Source organism: Antennarius striatus, chromosome 21 (genome assembly GCF_040054535.1).
Source record: "Antennarius striatus isolate MH-2024 chromosome 21, ASM4005453v1, whole genome shotgun sequence".
Taxonomy (NCBI): Eukaryota; Metazoa; Chordata; class Actinopteri; order Lophiiformes; family Antennariidae; genus Antennarius; species Antennarius striatus.
In genome coordinates this window covers 7120348-7143053 of record NC_090796.1, presented here as the reverse complement: position 1 = coordinate 7143053, position 22706 = coordinate 7120348, and the positions used below count along the sequence as shown (strand labels likewise).

Genomic DNA, 22706 nt, shown 5'->3' with positions numbered 1-22706 from the left:
GACAGTCAAACTGTAGTCACTTCGGTGTTCTTTCCATTTTAAAATACTTTTGGGTTCCTTTCTTAAATTAAAGATCCCATGAGGTAATTTCTTATATGTCTTTGTGACTGCTGTTTAAGAGTTATTTCTTTAACTTCTGTCAGGGTCGTTTCATTGGAGTGGACACACAGCACTGTGTCCCCTCCAATGGGCACACCACAGGAAGAACCATAAGAGTCCAATCCTGTGTGGCAGCAGACAAAGATGGAGGCCTTTACACTGACAAAATTGGCCATGGGGACACGGAAAGTCAATTATCCTATGGAGAAAGTTCCCAAGCTAGTGTGTGAGGTTGAGAGATACCAACTAGATATACTTGGGCTCACCTAGATGTACTGTATGGCATGGGTTCTGGAACCAAGCTCATCCATAGCAGTTGTGGGTTTATTTGTAATCCACCAGCTCAATGCCTTTACATTAGGTTACCCATCAGTGACCAAGAAGTTTGCTTCCCTGTACCTTCAGGTCTAGGAAGCAGTTTTACTCAATTTTGTACCTATGCACCACACAGCAAGTTTACAACATCCAGCCATCTGGGAGGTCTTAAGTAGTTGGTGAAAAGAACCCCGCTTGAACTCTGTTGTTCTGCTGCAGTACTTCAACCTCATTGGGCAGACTGGATGGTGCGTGATTGGGAGGAACAACCCTCTGTTCTGAACCGCAACTGATGAGCTGCCAGCTTATTATCACTATTGGTCAGTTAGATCCCATGGTGGGGAAGGATGCTCAACAGCATGGTATGGCCAAATGTATGGTATAGATGTGCTTGGGACACTTGTCTGTCACAGAGATCTGGAGTTGAGAGTTGAAGATCGAGGATGGTGACATCGAGTCCGAATGACCCGTGTTCAATCCGTTGGTGGATGCCCAACGGCTGAAGAAGGAGCTGAAGAAGGAGTTCCACTCGACATGTACTCCTGGAGAAGCTACTTGGTATTGTCTGGCCAAGTCAAGTGTGGCTTTGGTGGTCATTGAAGCAAAAATTTGGGTGTGAGAGGAATTAATTGAGGCCATGGACCACAATTCTTGGATAGTCTCAAAGAGATTCTGGTTAACAGTCATAAACCTCAGGAAAGGGTAGGAGTGCTTTGCATGCATTGTGCAGATGGAGCGCTACTCACCTCAACTAAGGATGCTGTTGGGTGGTGAAAGGAATGCTTTAGGATCTCCTCAACCCTCACTTACATATCCTCCATGGTGAGGGTCAAAGAAGCTGAGGTCTCATTGGTAAACATTTAGTACCAGTGAGATTTTATAGAGCTCCTCTTTCACTGGGCCCTAGGGGTGGGTGAGATTCACTTTGAGTACCTCGAGTTTCTGAATGTTGTAGGTTGTCCTAGTTAACACTCCTTTACAATGTCGCTTCAAGACTGGAATGGTTAGTCTTTTTCAGGAACGAGGACTGAAGGGTGTGTTCCAACCAGTGAGGGATCACACCTCTCAGCCTCCCTGGGAAGGTCAATGCCAAAGTACTGGAGAGGAGAGCCCATCCAATAATAATACCTCAGATTCAGGATGAATTGAGCAGTTTTTATGTTGTTTGTGAAATACCGATTCAAGTGTTCACTCTGACTACAGTGCTGGAGGGTGCATGTGAGTTTGCTCAATGGATTTAAATGTATTTGTGGACTTGGAAAAGGCAAACAACTGTATCCCTTGTGGCACTTTATGGGAGGTGCTCCAGCAGTGGGGGGTATCAAGTAGGTTGTTATGAGCCATTTGGTTGTTGTATTACCAGAGTGAGAAATCGGTTCGCAATGTCCAGAAATAAGCCAGACTTGTTCCCCATGACAACTGGAGTCAAGTAGAGCTGCTGTTTACCACTGATTCTGTTAATATTTTTTATAGAGAGCATTTGGGGTGTAGCAGTGGGGCTCAGGGTGTCTGCTTTAGAGGACTCAGGGTCGCTTCTCTGCATTTTGATATGGTCCTGTTAGCTTCATCACTCCCTGAACTCTGTCTGTCTTTGGCACAGTTTTTTTAGCTGAGTGGGATACAGCTTGAATGAGATTCAGCATCTCCAAGTCTGAAGTCATGGTTCTCCATCGGAAAAGGAAGGATTGTTCTCTCCAGGTCAGGGATGAGTTCCTGCTCCAAATGCAGGCGAAGCCAGATACTCAGGGTGTGGTTAATGCTTGAGGGAAAATAGAGGCATGACATAGATTTTATTGATCAAGAAAGCATCTGCAGTGATGTAGACTGTCAATATTTGGAAAATATAAAGAGCTTTAAGCTATGGGACCATTTAGCTCGAGCAAGAAAAGATGTTGGCTAATATCCCTGAATGCTATCTAGTACTATCCAGTGAATCATGATATTGGACATCCAACAATAATCAGCTCTCGCTCTCCTCACCTCACCTCTATCTCATCCTCCGTCTTCCACCTCTTCTATGACAAGGACATTTTTAAAATTAGAAAATACAAAATTGATTGTTAGATACAGATGATTTCGGAAGATGTAATTAATTAGTGAATTTTCTCCTCTAAGTTATAGTGATTTACAATGAAATGAAAAAGACTTTTGTGGCTTTTGATAATCAGGACAATAGGTGTTGGAAATATATGATAGTAACACTTAAAGTGGTCTGGAAAAGCCTTCAAGAGTCTTCCAGAACATCTAAATCATGCTGCTATGAGTTACGATTTAAGTATATGATCATGAAATGATCATTCAGTAAATCTCACTGCGTCCTATCACCATCCCTCCACTAAGAAAAGGCAATAATCCCAAATTAATCCCAAACAAACTGTTTGTGTTTGGGCCTTTCGGTCAAACAGACAAGAAGATGTACTGTGATCAAACATACAAGAGGGGAAGGGGTGTGTGGGTGATTATTTAAAGCAAATAATTTTACTTGTGTTCTCATTTTCTTTTGTGATTTCCAGTTGGCCTAGTATGATGACATCTGTCATTGGTCCATTTTAAGATGGGGCGGTTTAAAAGTTTAAATGTCTGGTAAAAAGTCAATAAGATGACAAACAGACGAGGCCCTGCTTCTGTACATTCAGGTGTAGCCTGGAGGACTGTATTCAAATGAAGCAGCAGGAGGCAGTAAGCCACAATGGAAATTATGTTAACTGCTTGGAGTTGAAGGTGTGTATGAGTGTTTCTGACTCTTTTGAAGCCAAAATATCAGGTCGTCTCTGTCGCTACTGATGGAGAAAAGGTTTACCAGGAATCATAAATAAAGGAGTAAAAACCCACACCTCATTTGGGACGTGTTGCTATGGTGTATTGTGCAAAGCAGCAGCAGAATGGCACAATGGTCTATGTTCATAACAGCCCTGCATGTCAGACATGTATGATATTAAATTTCATTAAATTTCATTTTGGACCCTGAAAGACTTTTTCTAAATTTGGTATATTCAAATGAACCAATACCACTTAATTATTGGATAGACCAGTGACGCTATTCAACATCTCAACTTTAAATGAAAATGGTTTCCTTAATTTTATTTTGAAATGATTAAATAGGGCTCAAATAAGTGAATATCAATTACTATTGATTTTAGGCGTTACCCCTTACCTCATCGTCAGTCACCATGGCACTGATCTGATGTTGCAACATTTCTGTTTTACCAGTGACAATATTTGGATAGAAAACACTGAATTATTATATACAGCATGTCAATGATCATCTTTACTGATTATTTAAACAGAAGCAACAAAGTGCATTCTCAAATGCTGTCCTTTTCTGAAATCTTATTTTATATTTTCCCCAAAGTTCTAATTTTGATTAGCATCGTTCATCAGAGCAAACATTCACAAATCAGATGTTATTCGAACCTGGATAGACACCCTTCCATGTTGTGATCCCTGTGGCTTCTGGTGCAGCATGAACAGAGAAGGAATGATTCTATCAAATATCAGGAAATCCAAAATAAAGAGAGTAGAGAGTAGAGTAGGACTTTATTCATCCCTTCAGGAGGTTCCATCCGGGAAATAAGTTACTGCCTCTTAACTGCCTCTACAATCACAAGGAATGTGAATCTTTTTATCCGCTGGACATCCTTAAAAGCCAATAATCAAGAAAATATCAAGTGACATTTGAGAAGGTGATTAGAAATTCAGCAATTATTGCAGAACTGGAGAGAAGTGGACAAAGATCCCCCAGGAATGCTGCCAGAAGCTGGTGCTGTATGTACCAGTCACGTTTGCAGCAGGTCATAAGATTACTAGAGAAGTTTACCATTAAGTGCTGAATCATTTAGAGAATACAGTTTTCTGTAAAAGTAATATATCTGCTATATTTGGGGAAAATGTTTGTATTTCTGGTATTAATCTATTCTAACTCTTCTGAATTGCCAAGGTTGGTGCAAAAAAGCTGATAAAAAATTTTTTTTATACCAGTAATTCTGATACAGACATTTCGGATTCAATATTTTTTTATATATCTTATGCAGTATAATATTACAAATACACTTTCCCAGTTTTCTTTCAGCAGTGCTGCTGGTTTCAATTTAAAAGGAGCTCTTCTGCGCGCAGGCTGTGACGCCATGGCTAATTATTTGAAACCTCTTCCAGACTGCAGTAATAATTGAGCAGAAGTCGTTATGACCCCGTCCGAGGCGCTGCAGTTGGGACATGTGGGACAGAGCAAACAGCTGGAGGGAGCAGCTCCGGCTCTGTGATTGGCTGAGCAGCGCTACGTGTACATCAGTCAGCCACAGGTGGCTTCATGTGACAGCTCTGTGCGTCAGGGTGCTGCACGGCGCTCCGTGGCTCTCCGCTCTCTGCGTGACGTGATGGTGCTCTGATGGTGAAGACCAGGCGTTAACCAGGCAGGAGGATTGTAGTTACTTCCAACTTCCAAGGTAAGGTTATCTTTGTCTCTGTTTTGTTTTTGTTTTAATGAATGATGTGATCCGTTTTTATTCCATCATGTTATGGAGATAACCTGGTGTTGATGTAATAATACAAGCCTGTTTTATTCTATGCAGCTCGTATCAGTTGGGGTGAATAAACTAGGAAAATATAGAGTTTAGAATTATCTTGAATGTATGTCCCATCTCACCTTACATGCTCTAATCTATGTAAAACAACCTCGTCTTTTATACATGAGTGGTTTCAACATGATAACAGAATAGATAAATGTGTTTAAGTAAATTTCCTTTGCTTGAGGACCCACAGTGTGTTACTAAATGTCTAACAAAGTTCAACAAACTGACTTCACGAGGTTCTTTGATCAACATGCATAATTTAACAGTATCATGCAACACTGGTGAAAATGCTGTTTAAAACCTGTTTGAAAGCTGCCGGCTGGACTATGTTGAGTTTTTTTTTTTTTTTTTTTTTTTTAGTTACATTTGAGTGTAACCTTGAAATGGGTATTATCGCAGGGGCAAGGGGATAAGAGAGGCATAGACTAACAGAACAACATCATGGAGTTTTCACACTGCAATAGGCTGATTAGATACAACAGGATGTAAGGCAGTTTGAATTGGAAAAAGGCTTATTCGGTAATTAGGGATTAATGATGGACGGGGAGATGACTGAAGAGTAATACTCTTAATTCATGCTAAAATGTCACTTTGGCATTAATAAGAAAAAAGCCCTTCTTTTTTACATACTTGGATTCCCATCTTATCTTCCAGGTCTATTGAAGTGGTGAGATCTAGACTGTCAGAGAGAGAGTTGAAGGAGGCAACAAGATGAAATCGAAAGGAAAGGCTGTGAAAGCATCCAGAACAACCTGGTCTGACCCTGAGCCAGAACTAGAACCGGACACAGAACTAGAGCCGGGCTCCAGCGAGCAGGAGGGCTCAGAGGCCTCGGAGGCCTCAGTCCGGATCGGTGGCTCCTGGAGGGGCTCGCTTAGGGGCACCAACGGCAAACGTCAAGGAGCGAGCGGAGGCCGGCGGCGTAGACAACACGGTTCCAGCAACAAGGAACGAAGCGTCCGGCGACTCGAGAGCAACGAGCGGGAACGCCAGCGCATGCACAAGCTCAACAACGCCTTTCAGGCGCTTCGTGAGGCCATCCCGCACGTCAAGACTGACAAGAAGCTGTCCAAGATCGAAACGCTGACCCTGGCAAAGAATTACATCAAGTCGTTAACCACCATCGTCCTGGACATGTCGGGGGCCTGCCTGCCTGCCGATGGGATGTCATCGGAAGCCAGCGCTGCCAAGCTGCTCCAGTGCTACCAGCAGCACCTGGAGGAGGACGGAGAAGACGATCTCACTCAGTACCTCACCCACGTCCACAGCATCAGCCAGCAAAGCTAGCAGCGGTTTGTGAAGTGGTTCTGAGTAGGGTAAAGGTTTCTGTGACAAATATTAAAAACTAAAACCAGTTCATCCAGTCACATTACTCTAGGACGTGTTCAGAATGGGTGTTCTCTACAGGAATGGGCTGCTGTTTCTGATCGTTGACCTTTGACATTAAACCCAAGCACCAAACTGAGAGGTGGACTGGCTACAACTGGCTCGTCATGTAAATAACGGAATGATCGAAGATCCTTCCCCAAGCAGACACAAAGACTGAAGACTGGAAATTATGAACACCAATGGATCTTGGTCATTTGCTACTGTACTCACAAAGGGCTGATCCTTTGCCACTCTTTTTGTTATTTCTCATCTTCCGTGGTAGCAGGAACTTGTTCTCCTTCGTGTTATCTTGTGATGTTGTGTGCTTTCTTATGAGAAACCTGCTCTCCGTGGCCTCGAGTCACAACTGTCAAAAAAAAAAAGAAAAAAGAAAAAAAAAAGAAATGCAAGCAGCAGGACTAAATATTGAAATGTTGAAGCTAGAAGGTGTTTGCTTATTAACTCGCAGGACGATCTACTGCCAAGTTGAGAACATGATTTACTCGTCTTCTTTGGGGTTCTTTAGAGTGCCAATTGCTGGAAGGCCAAAATGATTTTCTAAGTGCATTTGTCTATTTGTGTGTGAAGGCAGGACACTGGAGTTCAAAAGAGGAGAAAAACTATTTGAGGATTTCTTATCAATAAACACATTTATTTATTGACAAAGACTGTTATTTTGATCATGCACAACACTTAAGAAATGTAGTCCACAATAAGCACTGATGTGTTATAGCAACAGTGTGTAATTCACAGATAATGCACAACAGATCTCTCTTCACATTCATTTAAACCATTCCAAATGCTGCACTATATTCAAATGAGCCATTTAGATACAGAGGCAGCCATCATCACGGACTAATGTCTTCGTTTGCGGTTTTATGACTATTTGCAAAGGAAAATTGTAGTTTGAATTAATTGCTCATTGTTAAATGTACAAATACAACTCCACCTTAATTTTACCACTAGAATTACTATATATACTTTCAATATTTTACAGATTCCTACCAAAAATATAGTGTATTATTATTTTTTATGTCACTACTTAGTCATAAAACTATTTGTGTGCAAATGCAAACATTTTTGTGAGAAACAGGACACATACATTGTAAGTAACATGTAATCCACACTTTACCCTTATTTACACGGACACCAATGCACATAGTCCCTGTAAATAACAAAACTTCTTCAAAACTTTACAAAACATTCCTCTGTACAGGGAGAGCAGCAACCACCACAGGGAAATTAGGATAAAGATAGCTGTGTTTAACTCAACGGGAGAACCTCCAAAGTCCCTGCGGGAAAAATTAAAAGTCAGTATTTTATTCATGAGCAGTTTGTGTCGGGTGCAACGATCAAACAGACGGAACCTGACAGAAAAGTTAGTTTTGGAGTGTTTATCTTGATGTGCAGGCTAACACACTCAGCTTGCTTCACACAGGTTTGAACGCATGCTTAAAAAAATTGGATTGTCAGGCTTCAAGAAGTCTTTTCAATATCCTGTGAATTTAAAAACACACAGATACAACATCTCTCTGAAGTTCGTGTTCTAGATTTTCACAGGAGCAGTTCAGATTATCAGATGGAGCCAGTGAAGACTGAACACTGTCCTGCCTGCTTCACTCAGGCCTCACTCTACAGAGCGTAAGTAACATAAGAACCCGTTTTCTACAGGCTAACATGAAACGGTTTTCCCAAAACCGATGACTCAGCAGCTTAGCAAATGCAATTTAAATACATAGATTTTCTTTTTTTAAAAAACCATAAAATATATTTTAAAAATGACTTTCACATTCACCTAATGTATGATACAGTACACAGAAATTACACCTATCAACAGAAACAGCATGTTCTGAATGGTCAATTTAAAAAAAAAATTGCATTGACAAAAAATCATGCGTCTCTTCAAAGAAGACAGATTTCAGCAGTTTGGATTTCTCTGATGTGAGGTCTAAAGGCTCTCCTCTAGAGGGGTGGAATTAGGTTTACTACCAATCTAATAATAGTTCAGGTTCTATGTAAACCATGTATGTGCCTGTGTTTGCCTAGAATCCCTCAGCGGTGCAGTCAGCCTCCGTGGTCCCATCGGGGACGGGTCTCTGAGGAGCTGGGCCCAACGTTTGTGTCAGAGAAGGAAGACGGATACGAAGCGGCTCCATGGAGTTCCCTCTGACTGTAATATGATCCCATCCACCCTAAATTATGGGGGAGATGAAGAAGAACTCAGCTCAAAAACACCTTTTTCTGTTATTTCACTAAATGGCCCTCAGCACAAAAAGGTTACTTCAAAATTGTGTCACATCTTCTATATCTAAACATTTCATTTAATGGTACTACTTATATCCACTAAAAGCACTAATACACTGTGGTAAAAACAGAATTCTGTGTTCTTAAAGAGTTTTTGGTTGGTTTGGTGTCTTACCCCGATGCCGTAGTCCCATGAATGTCCTTTGGGTTCTATTGGCTGAACTCCAAGCCGATGGCAGACTGTCCCACAGCTCAGACTGAGGCTCCCTTGCACCTTGTCTGCTATGATCCACACCTTTACTCCAGCAACAACAAAATAAAACCATCACACACTCAACAACAACAAAAAATGCTTGTTAATTCACTGGCTGCCAGTGATGTCTATAGATGTCAATTATATCTTTCAAAGGGGAGGGCTGGGGGACAATCTGGTGGGGCTTCTCAGTGAAAATCAGGCTTCTAATCATGGAATTTAGCGTCATGATGACCGATCCAGTAACGTAATAGAGAATGGCGAAACAGGAAGAGGGAGAAGTTGCAGGAGCTTACGATGCAACAAAGTTTGGGTATGTCAGAGCTGCGAGCGAACACGATGTCGCTCGGAGCGAAGCATCTTGTGATCGGTCAAGAACAGAAAGAAGACGCCAATAAATGTACGGAGCATCAGAGAAAGTCCGCCGAAAGAGATTGAGTGCTACGAAGCAGCCAATGAGTTAACGTCAAAGTGACATGTCCTGAAGATGATTTTGTCCAATTTGTACACGGACACAATTTCAATACAATTATGTAGTCATTCATTCAAGATGCATACTTAAAAAGAAGAGCCAACTTAAAAAAAAAAGCCTGTACTCTTCTCCTGCCCCTCCCCCCCCACCTGTTTGTCATCCACTGACTCATCAGGACCGATCCATTCACCTGCCCCTGCAGCTGAATGCTTTCCCATTAACCCTCCATTTATACAGCTCCTAAACCTACCCGATTATTCTTCGTACCTGTGCAAGACTTTCCTGGATAGATTGACTGCCTTCAAGGTTCTGACCCTGTCTGGTTACGATTTTCTGTTCTCTTCTCTTTCCGAAAAACTAGACTTCCGTCCACAACCACGAGCTCCGCCTGTCCCCTACTGGATAACGTTTGCCTGTCTTCTATCCTGTACCTTGCTAATCCGGTTGACTGGGTAAATAAATATTTTTTGACTTATCCTTAAGAGAATGCCGCTTTTCAGTCCAATTTCCATATCATGTCAATATCAAGTCTGAACATCAGTATTCAAAAATGATGTGAAAGGAATAAATGCTAAATCTTTCCCAATGTGATCCAATTGGTCTTCACATAAATGTCCCTTAGTGAAAAGGTTCTACTGCCGTACTGATATCTCGGTACTGACCTGGTCCAACGGACCTACTGAGACCTTGCGAACATTATTAGAAATGTGGTCCCAGGAGGAGCCCTGAGGGTAGCTGGGGGTCACACCCTGCCGGTACCACAGGTTGCCTAGACAGAGAATATCCACATCGGACATGTGATCAGAAATTGTCAATGAAGAACTACGAACAAGAGTAAAATCAGAAAAGGTAATAACGTCACCATTTTCATCCACAGCGTAGACTGACGTCCGACCAACGGACACCTGCTTCAGCTTCTGTTTGTGTGGGGAGGGAATGTGGTACCAACTGTCTCCTGCAGAGGGAGATACAAATGATACCAAACAGCATAAACTGCTCATTTCGAGCTAACCTCAATGCTTCTGATTCACTCATCAGTGTGTTCAGCTTTTAATGCAGAATAAGCAGCCCTGCCACTGACCAGCTGGGCTCTGTGGAGAGACAGACCCCCTGTAAAAGGCAGAACCGTCTCGGGCGATGGCCCAGACCTGGCTGGCGGCCCCGATGGAGATGGACTTGAAGGGCTGGTCAGTTCCTACATGGAGCCACGAGGATCCCTGTGACAAAAACATGAGGTTAGTGAATTAACCTACTGAGTACATAATCATTTGTTTTATTGCAGCCACAACAGAAAGCAATAATGATCAATTAGAAGTCCTCTGTTATGGTCAGAAGAAAAGTACAGAAAAATGTGTTTTTGGATCATTCACCTGATGGTGTTTGACTTTTTTTTTTTAAATGGCTGTGTGCGGTAACAGTGACTCACAGCAGGTGTGAGGGCGGTCACTCCCAGTCTGCAGAGCACATCTCCCTTGTTGCTGATGGCCCACAGAGGAACCGTGTCGACGCTGGTCTGAGCTGCACACGGCAGGATGGTGACATCACTCAGCGGTATAGGTGGAGTTTCTTGCCACGGTCCAGTGGTGGTCAGTTTACACTTCCTGTCCAGGAGGAAAACATGAGTGTTCAAAGGTGTCTGTAAATCATGCAGCGACATCTAAGGATGTTGCAGGAGAAGAGAGCTCTGTTCTTTAAATGTGTGGAAATTTATCCATGCTAATATCCTGTGATCAGGATTTATCCTCATGGGTATTTGAAGCCATGATCAGCATTTATATGATTGGCTGACAGCTGATCTCATAATTGAGGTGAAATCCCAGCGTGGAATGGAACAGTGGCACCGATTCCATCTATTGCAACACCAAGAACTTCCCACAGTGTGGAAGAGTTAAAAGCGTCGGTGACTGTAAAGGTGTCCCCTGTCTAAAACATCAACACGTCATCTTCCTGCATTGATTGTGTGACTTTATCCTGAGTGTCTGCTGTGTGTTGACATTTCAACAAACTCACACAAACACGCAAAACAAAAACTGTAAATGTCAAATACGCATTCAGGCCACCGTGTTCCCGCTGAACAAATATTATTTGAGAGACGTAATATGTCAGTGGTGCTTTTTATAATACCTGGCCCATCGCCTACGACGCACAAAGTCCTTCATTGTTTTATGACCATGATAAGACCTGTGTGGGGAGAAGAGGAAGAAAAAGGAAGCAGTGCAGAAAAATAAATAAATGAAATATGTAATTATGACAGCATATTAGGTTATATGCGTCAAGAAGTTTTACTATAAATTAAACCTACGCTGGAAAATCCGCTGCGTATTGCCAGCCCTCTCTGTCTGTCCCACCAGAGACGCTGTAGTCGATGATCCAGTCAGACACCTGAACGCAGCCATCATGAGGAGTGAAACACTTTTGGTTTTACAACACTGTGTCTGTGTGTGTGTGTGTGTTACGTGTGTGGATTTACCCAAGTCCACTGGGGGGGAGGTTTCGTATTTGTTTTTGTGCACTCATGCAGTCCTGATGCGTCACTCCACATGTAGCGGTCTGTAGGTAGGCCTCTAAAATAAACCAAACACACTTAAGAGTGAGTCATGAGTGACTTTACAGTTCAAATCACACAAAAACAACTTCAGATGTACAAATAATGTTTGCTTTTAGTTGTGACGTCATCGTTAATATTTAATGATTTAGAATTTTTAAAAAAATGAAATGTTAGGATATATTACCGTTTGAAACATAAACATGTGTTTTTGAGTCTCGTGCTGAGTGGTGGGAGGATTGTACCTGTTGGTGTAGCCGGTGACCGGGTTCCACCTCTGGTTCTCGTAAATGTAGACGCTCTTGACATCCGTCTGAGTGTGGATGTTATCGGTGCTGCTGGGCAGCCCCTGGAAGAAGCCTCCTCCATAGCCCCCGCTGTAGACCCAGGCAGTGTGGTCGTATCCGATCCCCCACACCACGCCAACGCTGTTACACTCGATCACACGAAGGTGGCCTCCAACCTGCCGCCAGAACCTGCACAAAGTAAAGACGGGATGCTTTCCATCCTATCCAACCCGTATTTTAGGTTGATATTAATTTGCCACACTCTGGTGTTGCCCGGGCTGTTCTTACATCTGGTCGCAGGGTGTGGGGTAAGGTGAGGCCTCCAGACTCGGAGAGGGCTCGCTGACAAAGATGTCACCTTTACAGGTGACAGACCACATGGCCTGCTTGGAAGGAGGACCCTGGATTCCCCTGGAGTCACAGCACGACACACTCAACAGTGCCAGCTTCAGAAGACAGGGTGAAGGTTGACAGAATAGGTTGTGAGATGGGGGGGGGGTAAGAAAGTTTAGAACAGATAGAATGAAGGCAATAAAAAGACTGTAAGTTGGGAATGTATAACACCTAAAGGCTGGTACTGTCACAACAGTGCGTTTGAGTTTATTCTAAAGTTTATTCCAAAGGAGGAAGCTGTTCTGATCAAGTGAATGAATAAAAATAACAAAAGCCTTGAAACACATTTATTACAAGCATTGATGTTTTATGGTTACTATCACTTGGTTAAGTTCCTTAACTAAATCATCATTTAGTAAATAAGAGTTTGTGGTACATGTTCAAGGTTTGAAACACCAGAAACAAAGTTTAGCTCATGACATCAAGAGGTGGGTGTGACAAGGTGCATTCTGGGAATGAAAAACTGTAACGAAAAAGTTGATGAAAATAATCCTCAGTGTCTGTACGCACCCAGTCATGCATCTCTAGCTCTGTGGCTGCTGCCAATCTGATTGGCCACCTCTGTTTGGTCCGCTCAGGATTGTAGATGGCAAAAGTGTGTTTGGATTCACTCAGCACAGGAACCAGGATGGTGACCTCATTGATGAAGGCGTGAAGGTACTGGCAGGAGTAACAGGAGGAGAAAAAGTAGTAGAAATGTAAGGTGAGGATGAGGAATGGGAATATTCTGTTGCTAAAGGTATCTATAACATTAGAAAATACAGACACACACACACACACACAAACACTTGACTAACCTTTTTTTCCTCATTAAACGTGTAATAGATAAAAATGATGCCATCCTTGTTGCCTTCTGGTCCTGAAAACTGCTCCAGCGCAAAATGAACGTCGATCCACTTGTGTGACTTCCAGTCCCTCCACCACTGCATGGTTCCCTTCTTCACCCACACAGACTGCATCGTCGTGGCAGATGAGAGAATTAGAAAGGGAAAGAAAATGCCAAAAAATAATAATCTAGCACAAAGTCACAAATAAACTGGAGAAATCATCCTCCCCTAAACTGCTTGTACCTGTTCTATGGCTTGTTCATAGTGTCTGAAATTATCCATTTCTCTTTTGGTCCTCTCGCTGAGCTGCTCAAAGATTTGTTTCCGCCAGGCAGCCGTCAGGGCCGGGGCGACGGACAGACTCATGGACTGGACCGACTGGACCAAAGCTGGTGAGGACACACGTGAATATGTAAAAGAAAGGAAAACAAACCGGACTGAGTTTTAACCTTAACACCAGAACTGGTATCCTGCAAACATGGAATTATCTTGTAATAATGAAAACCTCAAATTTAGAACCAGGATGTCGCGTAACTATCATATTCTTATTTGTTCTGGGATCTCAGATAAATAATGATCTCATGTTAGTCAATTACTGTTTGTTCCATTGAACTCACATGAAGAGTTGAACCAGCCGAGTTGGGAGTGACTGTCCACACAGCAGCCCCCCCCACTGACCCACGCCCACAGAGGATGGTCGTCCGTCACACATGGGTCCTCCATGGCGAGCGAATACGTGGTCACCGATGACAAGCTGCAGGTGTCCGCTGTGTCCAGCAAGGCTCCGCTTTGGACCTGCTGGCCCTGCGCCTCCTCTAGATCCACATTACTCCACTGGGGGTCAACGGGGCCCCCAGTCTGGGTGGGGGGGTGAACGACATCACCAGGGGCTCTAACTGCGTCTTCTCCGGATGTGGTCTCCAATTCTGGTACAGCTGGACTGGCCGGTCTGCTCCCCCTGGAGGTCCTCGCCGGTTCTCTGTCAGAGACGAGTTCAGTGATGAAGCTGTCGCTGGTCACTTTAGGGATGCGAGGTTTGGGGGTCTCCAAAGGCTGCTGAGTGTGATCTGTGGGAGCGTCCGCAAAGGATTCTGGGGATGCAGAGGTGATGAGGCTGGTGGCGCCATCTGTAGATCCTTTCTCTGTGTCTGATTCCAAATCGCTCACCCCCGACTGTGTGAGCACCTCCCCAGAGAAGAAGCATCCAGCGCTGTGAAGCAGACGCGGAGAAAGAGGAACTTTTTATTGGCTTTCTCAGAAAACACTGATACTTCCTGCACGTCTAACACGGTGAATTAAAGCTCTCTATGTCCATGTGTTTCCAGTGACCTCTTCACCTTTGCAGGCTGTGTGTGCTGGCTCTGGAGTGGGATCGATCCCCATCTCTGGCGACGTTGATGACCTTCCAGGTTTTGCCGCTCAGCTCACTGGAGCTCACACCTTGTCGGAAGTACACCGCCCGATCCTCACAACTGACTGCAAACACCTGCATGAAACAGCAGAAACAGCTCAAGCAAAACTAAAGGACCACGATGTATCAGATCCTGGCAGTTTTATCCAGGGGATGATGTCATGCAGGAGGAATCCACCTGGTCATTGAGTCCCACGTTGATCATGATCATCTCCCCCACCATGCTGATCCAACTGGAGCCACAGGGATTGTGGGAATTCACGCCCCGTCTGAACCACACCTGACAGAGCACGATTCAGTTGGAAAGAGCATATTTAGCATAATAAAAATGAGAATAACAGATTTGTCACGGCAGAAGCGTTTCCTGTCTGACCCACAGTAACTTAGATTATACAGTAATTATTGAACCAAATGAATTTGGTTGTGATCCTGATGAAAGAGTGGATACATTTTTTTTTCCCTTAGTATTTTTTTAAAAAATTTTGTATACTTTGTATACTTCAGCTTATTTTATGAATAAGTTTACTCTAATATATCAGAATTTTTTAAAATTGTATATTATATACTTTTCCCCGTAGGGAAATTGTTAGCGCACTCTACACATTGTTAGTTTAATTGTATGCATATATACGTATATACGTATGTAAATAGATATATAGTGTGTACAGGCCCTGTAACACACACACACGCAAAGAGCCTGCAGGCTGAACCCAAGCAAAAAGGATTCTAATTTATTTGTTGAAGGATTACGTTTTGTGACTTAACGGTGAAACTAAAAACAAAGAACTAAGTAAAGTTTTATAATGTTATACAATGTGGATTCAATGGGGAATTAAGATATTAGATAAAATTAATAAAAATAAACAAAACAATGTAAATGTAGTTAACTAACACAACTGTGTAATTGATAGCTGGCTGGTGGGTTTTTTTTGTTCTCACTTTGTTGTCCTTTGTCAAAGCCCAAACAACGTTGGTTCCCACAGCAACATGTGTGGCTCCCACATCAGCACTGGGGGAGTCCACCAGTGTCCATGAGGTCCCTGACACGAAACGTAAGATGGATTTTCAATACAGGAAAACACAACCACAAACCAACCACGACCCCCCTCCCACCAGTGGGCTGCTCTACCTTTGGGGCAGTCTCGGCCGATGCCCTCCCTGACGATAAACTGCCCCTCCCACAGCACGGCCCAGACCAAATCCCCCGGGCCACAGCTGATCTGAACCACCTCTCCAGGGAGGGGGACCTCCTCCCATGAAGAGCCTTCAGGGTTGTGGGGATGGATTCCCTCTCTGAACCACACCTGGACAGGGGTTAGACCACCAGACTAAACTGGATCATACCCTTCTACAGTGGTACACAACATAATACAGAATGCATGACAGTGCAGACAAACACTGTTTTCCCTCACTCTTAAGTTGTGAAAAATTCCAAGTCAAACAAATTTTTAATATCATTATCATGGAGACTGCTTCCAGCTAAGGTGGATGCTGCATGAATGTGGGTGTATACCTTTCCCTGCAAGGAAGCAGCCCACAGAGACAGCCGGCCTGTGGGCTCCTCACTGATCTCCCAACCTCCGCAGCTGATGTCGCTGAAGGGATCTGGTAGAGTCGTCTGCTGTGAGGGGATCTGTAAAAACACAAAGAAAGACAGACATGGGTGAATAACCAGGAATCTTTGCACAAACACACACGCGGTGTAACACCCACCTTAGCCCAGGTGTCCATGGCATTGTACCTCCTGTAACGAAGCCATCGTCTGCGACGGACACAGGAGTTCCACTTCTTGTCTTTGGTGTAGGTAGCAGGGAAGTCAATGGCGTAGCTCCATCCCTGCAGATATGAACACATCAATTACAATAAAAGATTCTAAAATCAAGACAAGACAGCAACCAATCTTCAAGCAGGGAGATGCAAACAAACTATGACTCACCCCTTTCTCTGTGGGCTCCCCCTCAAAGTTTTCATCCACGTACCAATCGCCCTCCCACTCCCAGCTACTGGAGGGGAGGCGGAAGCTGTCCAGAGGCTGGTGCTGCAGACCTGTGACATCGCTCCACTGCCAACGGTCACTTGGCAGCAAACGGTCAGAGAAACCATCGACGGGATTCCACCGCTAACAGAAAACAGAGACGACAAAAGAATTACGCAACCTGCTTCCAAATCCAAAGTAATCCAAACATCTCACCATCTGAATTCACTGTTTGGTACAGACAACTTTAGCTATCATACATCTTTAGAATAAGTTATAAGAAGTCACCACAGAGTATTTACCTAGTGTCCATAACACAGCACAGAGAACAGAAACTGAAGCCAACACTTTAGGTAGCATCCTGAATCAGATGCTATCCCAGTTCTATGTGGATTATTACCATCATCATATCTGGCTTTATGATTAAAAGTGGCTCAACATGCTTCGAATGTGTTTAAGGCACACAAGTGAGAAAACTGAAGTCGGCAACAGAGGAAGTAAGATGCTGCTGACTGAGGATGTTGCATTTAACAATCACTTAGTCAAACATAAATCTAAGGGGAACTCTATTATTTCAGTTTACTTAAGATAATTATGAAAGGATTAAAGGACAGACTATAAAATAGATGGGTGTTCTTTAAAATAGAAGTTTGAAGAACATTTCAGTTTTTTTGTTTTAACATTGACTTGAATAATGAGTTCATACAGTCTTTTTTTCTTAAAAGAACGAGACCCTGATTGACAGAAGAGACCCACTTGATTCTCATAGGTCTCTTCCTGGTAGCGGACCGGCAGGTCAGAGGCGTAGACGTTCAGGTAGATGCCGTTGTCACAGGCGATGCCCCAACAGCACTGCTGAGCTGCTGACACCCGTTTGAACTCCATCTGAGCATCGCGGCACAGCTCCCACTGCTGCCCAGCCGTGGACAGGCTGTAGACTCGGCCGTAAGCGTCCACCGCCCAGAGCTGGGAAACGGGCATGGCTGCACAAGGATGCTGGAGAACGGACGGAAGAGAGTGGAGGACGGGCGGTGAGGACATTTAAAGCTACATGATCTTTTTTTCTTTCTGCAGTGAATGACAATATCAACTTTATAATCTCCATCTATAGCTTAAATATGTAAATATATGCACACATGCAACACAAAACAAAGTTGAGGTTACATGACTCAATTTATGCACATTTATAAATGGTAAAAACAGCAACAACAAAAACTCACAATCTTGTCTTTAATCTTAAAGTTAAGTTAAGTTTTTCTGGAAATGTGGTCGTGGAAACCCAAATGAAGAGTCAGAAGCGTTGATGAGTTACAGATATGACTAGATCAGGGATAATAATTAAAAGCTGAATATTATGATAAGCTGAATGCAGTGGATCCACTATAAAAAATATTTGTGTCCAAACAACAACCAAATATAAGAAGAATAAATTCTTGAGGTGACACAACTGGAGTGTGTGTAACATTTTACACAATCAGTATGTAGTTTGTCACCCATCAGTAAATAATAGGGGTCCCTTAATGTTCAGTCCATTCAATAGTCATAACAAGTATGCAGTACCTGAAATGTATTCATGCTTGTTACTGTATAGCAAGGCGTGTAGCTACACAATTAGCACGACACGAGCTACAATATTAGCATTAATAGCTAATATAAATGACAGGGGTCTAGCAAAAGGGCAATTTATCCGCTTTAATGTTATGCACGATAGTTAAATATGATATAAATCCAGCGTCAGTGTGAAACGACACCACCCAGCTTGATGTTTTAGTGCAGGCTTACAGGCTTAGCCCTCTAGAAATAGAAAATTAACAGAGAAGAAACACACAAACCTTTAGCTTCCTTTCATAAACCGTGTAACGGCACACGAGGGGCGTCGACCCGGTTCATTCAGCGGGTAGAAATGAATGAACAGTAGAGATAAATCACAAACAGGGTGTCCACCAAGTTCACATCATAATTCGTCCACTGCACGAAACAGGAAGTGCTGTCGATTCTTCGTTGCTATTGGTTGATTCTATTGCAGCGGGTTTTAGACGCTCTGATGAATGTCCAGCCGGGGGCGCTGTTCAATCAAATTAGTTTATTGCAACTCTAAAAAATAAATAAATCAGGAACCAAGAAATGAATACTTCAGGTTCACAGCATGTCAGAACGTTTTACACCTTCAGGAATGAATAGTAATAATAATAATAATAACAACAACATATTTTATGCCACAAAAATTGTTAACTACAAACAGAAGACGTTTTCTCTTCACACATTCAGTGGTCTACCTGGCTTGCACTGTTGTCTGTCATCCAGCAGAGGGCGCTGTTGTTTCATATTCCAGAGAAGAAACTGGTCCCTACTCAAGAAGTCTCACTGAAAATGTTCCACTTCAGTACATTTTTCCTCAGCCTATCATGTAATACCGCTACACTTTTCTTACATATAGGCTTAAATAAATATTGCGTTTTAAATATATTCTCATAATTTCTTGTTTTTGTACCTGTGTTTTGTTTTTGTATTTATAGTTACTTTATACTTGAACCTTTTGCACAGAGTTGTCAAAGAATTTCGTTGTACACTTGTGTATAATGAAAGGCATTCTATTCTACTCAATTCTATTATTACAAAACCGTGTTGTTGTTTTTTAACTAGAGCCCCCTACAACACATTTGTATTCAGATATGTGGTTGATGAAGCTTCAACAAACTGGAGTTGACATGGACATTAAAATGCAGTACACAGTGCCTCAGTGGGCAGCACTGTTGGACACACCACGCAGAAAACGTGAGGTGCGATGTGTGGTGTGATTTAGACAAATACCTGTAAACAGAAAACAGCCATGGCAACAGGTGATGGTATAGAGGAGGAGAACTGGATTGAATGATGTGTGGTGAGAGGAATCCAGAGGGGACGGTACTCACAACAAGACAGGTAGTTAAAGCACAACAAGATAGATTTAATACTGAGCACAGAAGACTCGATGGACAAGGTTGGGAGGATCAGTCAGAAAGTCACTGCACTGAGCGATCACGTGGTGTCAGTTTGGTCTGTATGAATGGAGGGCTGCTCAAGGATGAAAGGTACAAGGAGAGAGTCCTTGAGGATGAGGATGAGTGAAAGCATGTATGAAGAGCACACAAAGAGGCAGAGGAAGAACAATAAATTGCAATAAAGACAAAAATAGGAAGATGAGGGAAAAACAGAAAACCACAGACCACTCCCGTTGGTGATTACTAAATACTGGCATGGGTGCTGCGCTGCCAAGTAAAACTTACTGTCAGCAGAGCTGCTAAATGTGACAGAATGATAAAATTAAAGGGAGGGAAAGGTCGTTCATTATATCAGTATGCAGACGACACCATACTTAGTCAGAGACAGGGACAGTGTAGGGGACGTAATAGGGATGCTAGGACACAGTGGAAGGGTGTCACTAGCCATATTAAACATAGAGGTCAGAGATCACGTACATAAGGATAGGAAGATCAGATAGCAGAGATAGGGTAGAGAAGAGCATTACAGCATTAGGACTGAATGAAGAGATAGAAAATCAGGAAGTGAGACACAAAAACTATGGAGGGATCATCAACAGCATTGGAATTTAGACGTTGGATGAATAGGGGACATAAGCTGAGAGGGGAAGGGATGGTAATTAACCAGTTAGTACAAGTTATGAATGTTTAAGACATGCCAGAGTCACAAGTCACTAGATATCTCAAAGGACAGCTGAGTTTATATGGGAAGGAAAGAGTTTTTTTCCCGCCGCTGTCACTTACGCTTGCTCTAAGGTTCTGTTGGGTTTTTCTGTCTGTAACAGCGCTTTGACTGATTGAAAATAAAAATGGTCAGATATTTAAGAAAGAAGAAATACCAAATATGGAAAATATTTTTGATCCAGGCCATCAGTGGGAGTGGACGGTGTGGAGAGAGTGGAGCGGACGTGTCACTAAGGGAAGGAGTGATGAGTAGTGTGTCTGGGTTGTACAAAGAGTTGCTGGAAGTCTGGGGACAGTTTGTGAAATGAGTGCATTACAGTTTAAAGAGAGGGATGCCGGGTGAGTGGGTCAGGATGACTGAAGGAGAGAATGACCAGGGGGAGGAAGGAGAGATCGAATTAAATGTGGGAGAAGGTGAAAGAAAAGTGAGTACAAGGAGTGTGAAAACAGGAATGTTTGACAGACGTTTGAAGATGAAAGAAGTGAGGAGACCGGCTGCTGAGAGAGTGGGATCAAGGAGGTCATACCTCATTTTGAGGGGCTTAGCCCATCTGAGCCACGACAAGCGACAGCATTGCCTTGGAAATATTGCTCACAATTTTCAAGGGATGAGGCTGATTTATCCTGCACGAGATTCTCCTGCTTGATGACATCTCTGTGTGACAGTCTTACAGTAACACCCTTTCCTCCCAGCCCATATAGCTCCATTCAACCTAGTCTTGAGGCATAGTTTTACCAGTAGAGTGCTGTGTTCCCAGAGAAGGAGTAAAGAGGACCTTTCCACATTACAAAAGCAAGGCCTGTAAGTGGAACATTGTTGGTCTGTTGGGGAGAGTCCAGGCAACTAGATATTGAGGAAGTAAGTAGCTTGTCTGACAGTGGCAATGCCTAAGGATTGAAGAGAAGGTGTGGTAGGGACAATTATCAATTTTTATTGCAGCAGCGTCCGTATTAAAATTTACTTGCATAGTTCCATGATCAAACATAAATAAATATAACCATAAGCAAATAAACTATTGGTGTAGGAAAATGATGGTTAATATGCACGTGCCTCTCATGCTGATTGTGATGATCTTTATCAAGGATTCTGCTTTGGGGTTTTTTTAGTGAGCTCTTACTGCTGTGATATTTCATTGTTGGGTTTAGCTCCTATGACAAACTGCATGAAATAAAGATGAAATGGTTATTCATGGTAGAGGAAGTTTAATGCACAGGGAATAAGTGTTGCTACCAGTAAAACCATGATGAAGGAAATAATCAAAGTCAAACCTCAGGCACCACCTCCTCCAGACACAATTCTTTCTTCAGTAGAAGAAATTTATTGCAATCATTAAAGCCACATAACTGAAGCCAGCACAGGATTGTTATCTTCCTTATAAAGACCGCTTATGAATGATTCATTAAAATGTTCTTTTTCACATCATATGGGTGTGGCTGAAAATGCCTTTGTGACTTCATCTTTCTTTGATTTTTAGTTGTAGAACCATGTTTCCACACATGCTGTTAAATCTTTTTGATCATTTTGTTACAAGACAAGAAAGCAAGACTTGGAATTAATGATTATGTGCCCTACTAGTTTACCACTGGTATTTTCCACACTTTCGTATTGCTCAAACACGGCATGTGGACCCCAAAGAGAAGTTGTTGACAGCAAACTGTGGTTTATCTTCTCAACAGGCTGGGCAGTAACTAGTTGGCAACCTTCTGTTAATACTTGTACTCCCACAGGTTCAATCTGTCCTTTCTGTGAACATCTAGAATCCAGATGCACATTCTTTTAAAAGTTGAAATTTTTCCACAGTAAATTACCTTGAGCATACTTATAATCACATTGTCAATGAACTCTTCTGTTAAATTCATCAGCACTAAAGTTAAAGTTATGCGTACAAGATGACTGACTTCTTAACCATGTTATAATGACTGGAAGTTAGTTTTCCCTTTTTTAAATTTTATTTCATCAGAATTCCAGATTTGTTCCCCAAATGTCTAGCCTTTGACTCCACCTCACCATCTCTGGCTACTTGCCTTTTCTTTTTAATTACTTTCGGCACATTAGTCATATGAGTTGGGTGTATATTCAGCAAAGTTATCAATCATCGTATAGGTAATAACAGTATTTATCATATTTATATGATACTGTTTTTTATCATAAATATGACAGATCAGCCACATTTATATGATAAATAACAGTATTTATCAGGCAAGTGATATAATAGGCAAGTGACAACAAAAAACCCCCACAAAA

The 22706-nt window shown here is 42.5% G+C and overlaps 2 protein-coding genes across 2 annotated transcripts; one reads left to right on the top strand and one right to left on the bottom strand.

Moving 5' to 3' along the window:
* Positions 1-4616: 4616 nt before the first annotated feature.
* bhlha15 (basic helix-loop-helix family, member a15) lies at positions 4617-8322 on the top strand. The gene is made up of 2 exons (XM_068306037.1): positions 4617-4856; positions 5637-8322. The coding sequence occupies exon 2, from the start codon at positions 5694-5696 to the stop codon at positions 6267-6269; it is 576 nt and encodes a 191-aa protein (XP_068162138.1). The 5' UTR covers positions 4617-4856; positions 5637-5693; the 3' UTR covers positions 6270-8322.
* A 54-nt stretch (positions 8323-8376) lies between these two features.
* Positions 8377-18728, bottom strand: tecpr1a (tectonin beta-propeller repeat containing 1a). Its single transcript, XM_068306038.1, has 24 exons — positions 18590-18728; positions 17514-17753; positions 16719-16901; positions 16496-16618; positions 16296-16415; positions 15912-16086; positions 15722-15822; positions 14961-15062; positions 14709-14857; positions 13989-14581; positions 13615-13760; positions 13342-13497; positions 13055-13204; positions 12440-12597; positions 12110-12340; positions 11790-11883; positions 11622-11701; positions 11444-11500; positions 10746-10920; positions 10401-10536; positions 10182-10274; positions 9982-10088; positions 8770-8889; positions 8377-8542 (listed from the first exon to the last, which is right to left on the bottom strand). Exons 2-24 carry the CDS (start codon positions 17736-17738, stop codon positions 8393-8395), a joined length of 3624 nt encoding a protein of 1207 aa, XP_068162139.1. The 5' UTR covers positions 17739-17753; positions 18590-18728; the 3' UTR covers positions 8377-8392.
* Between the last annotated feature and the right edge of the window lie 3978 nt (positions 18729-22706).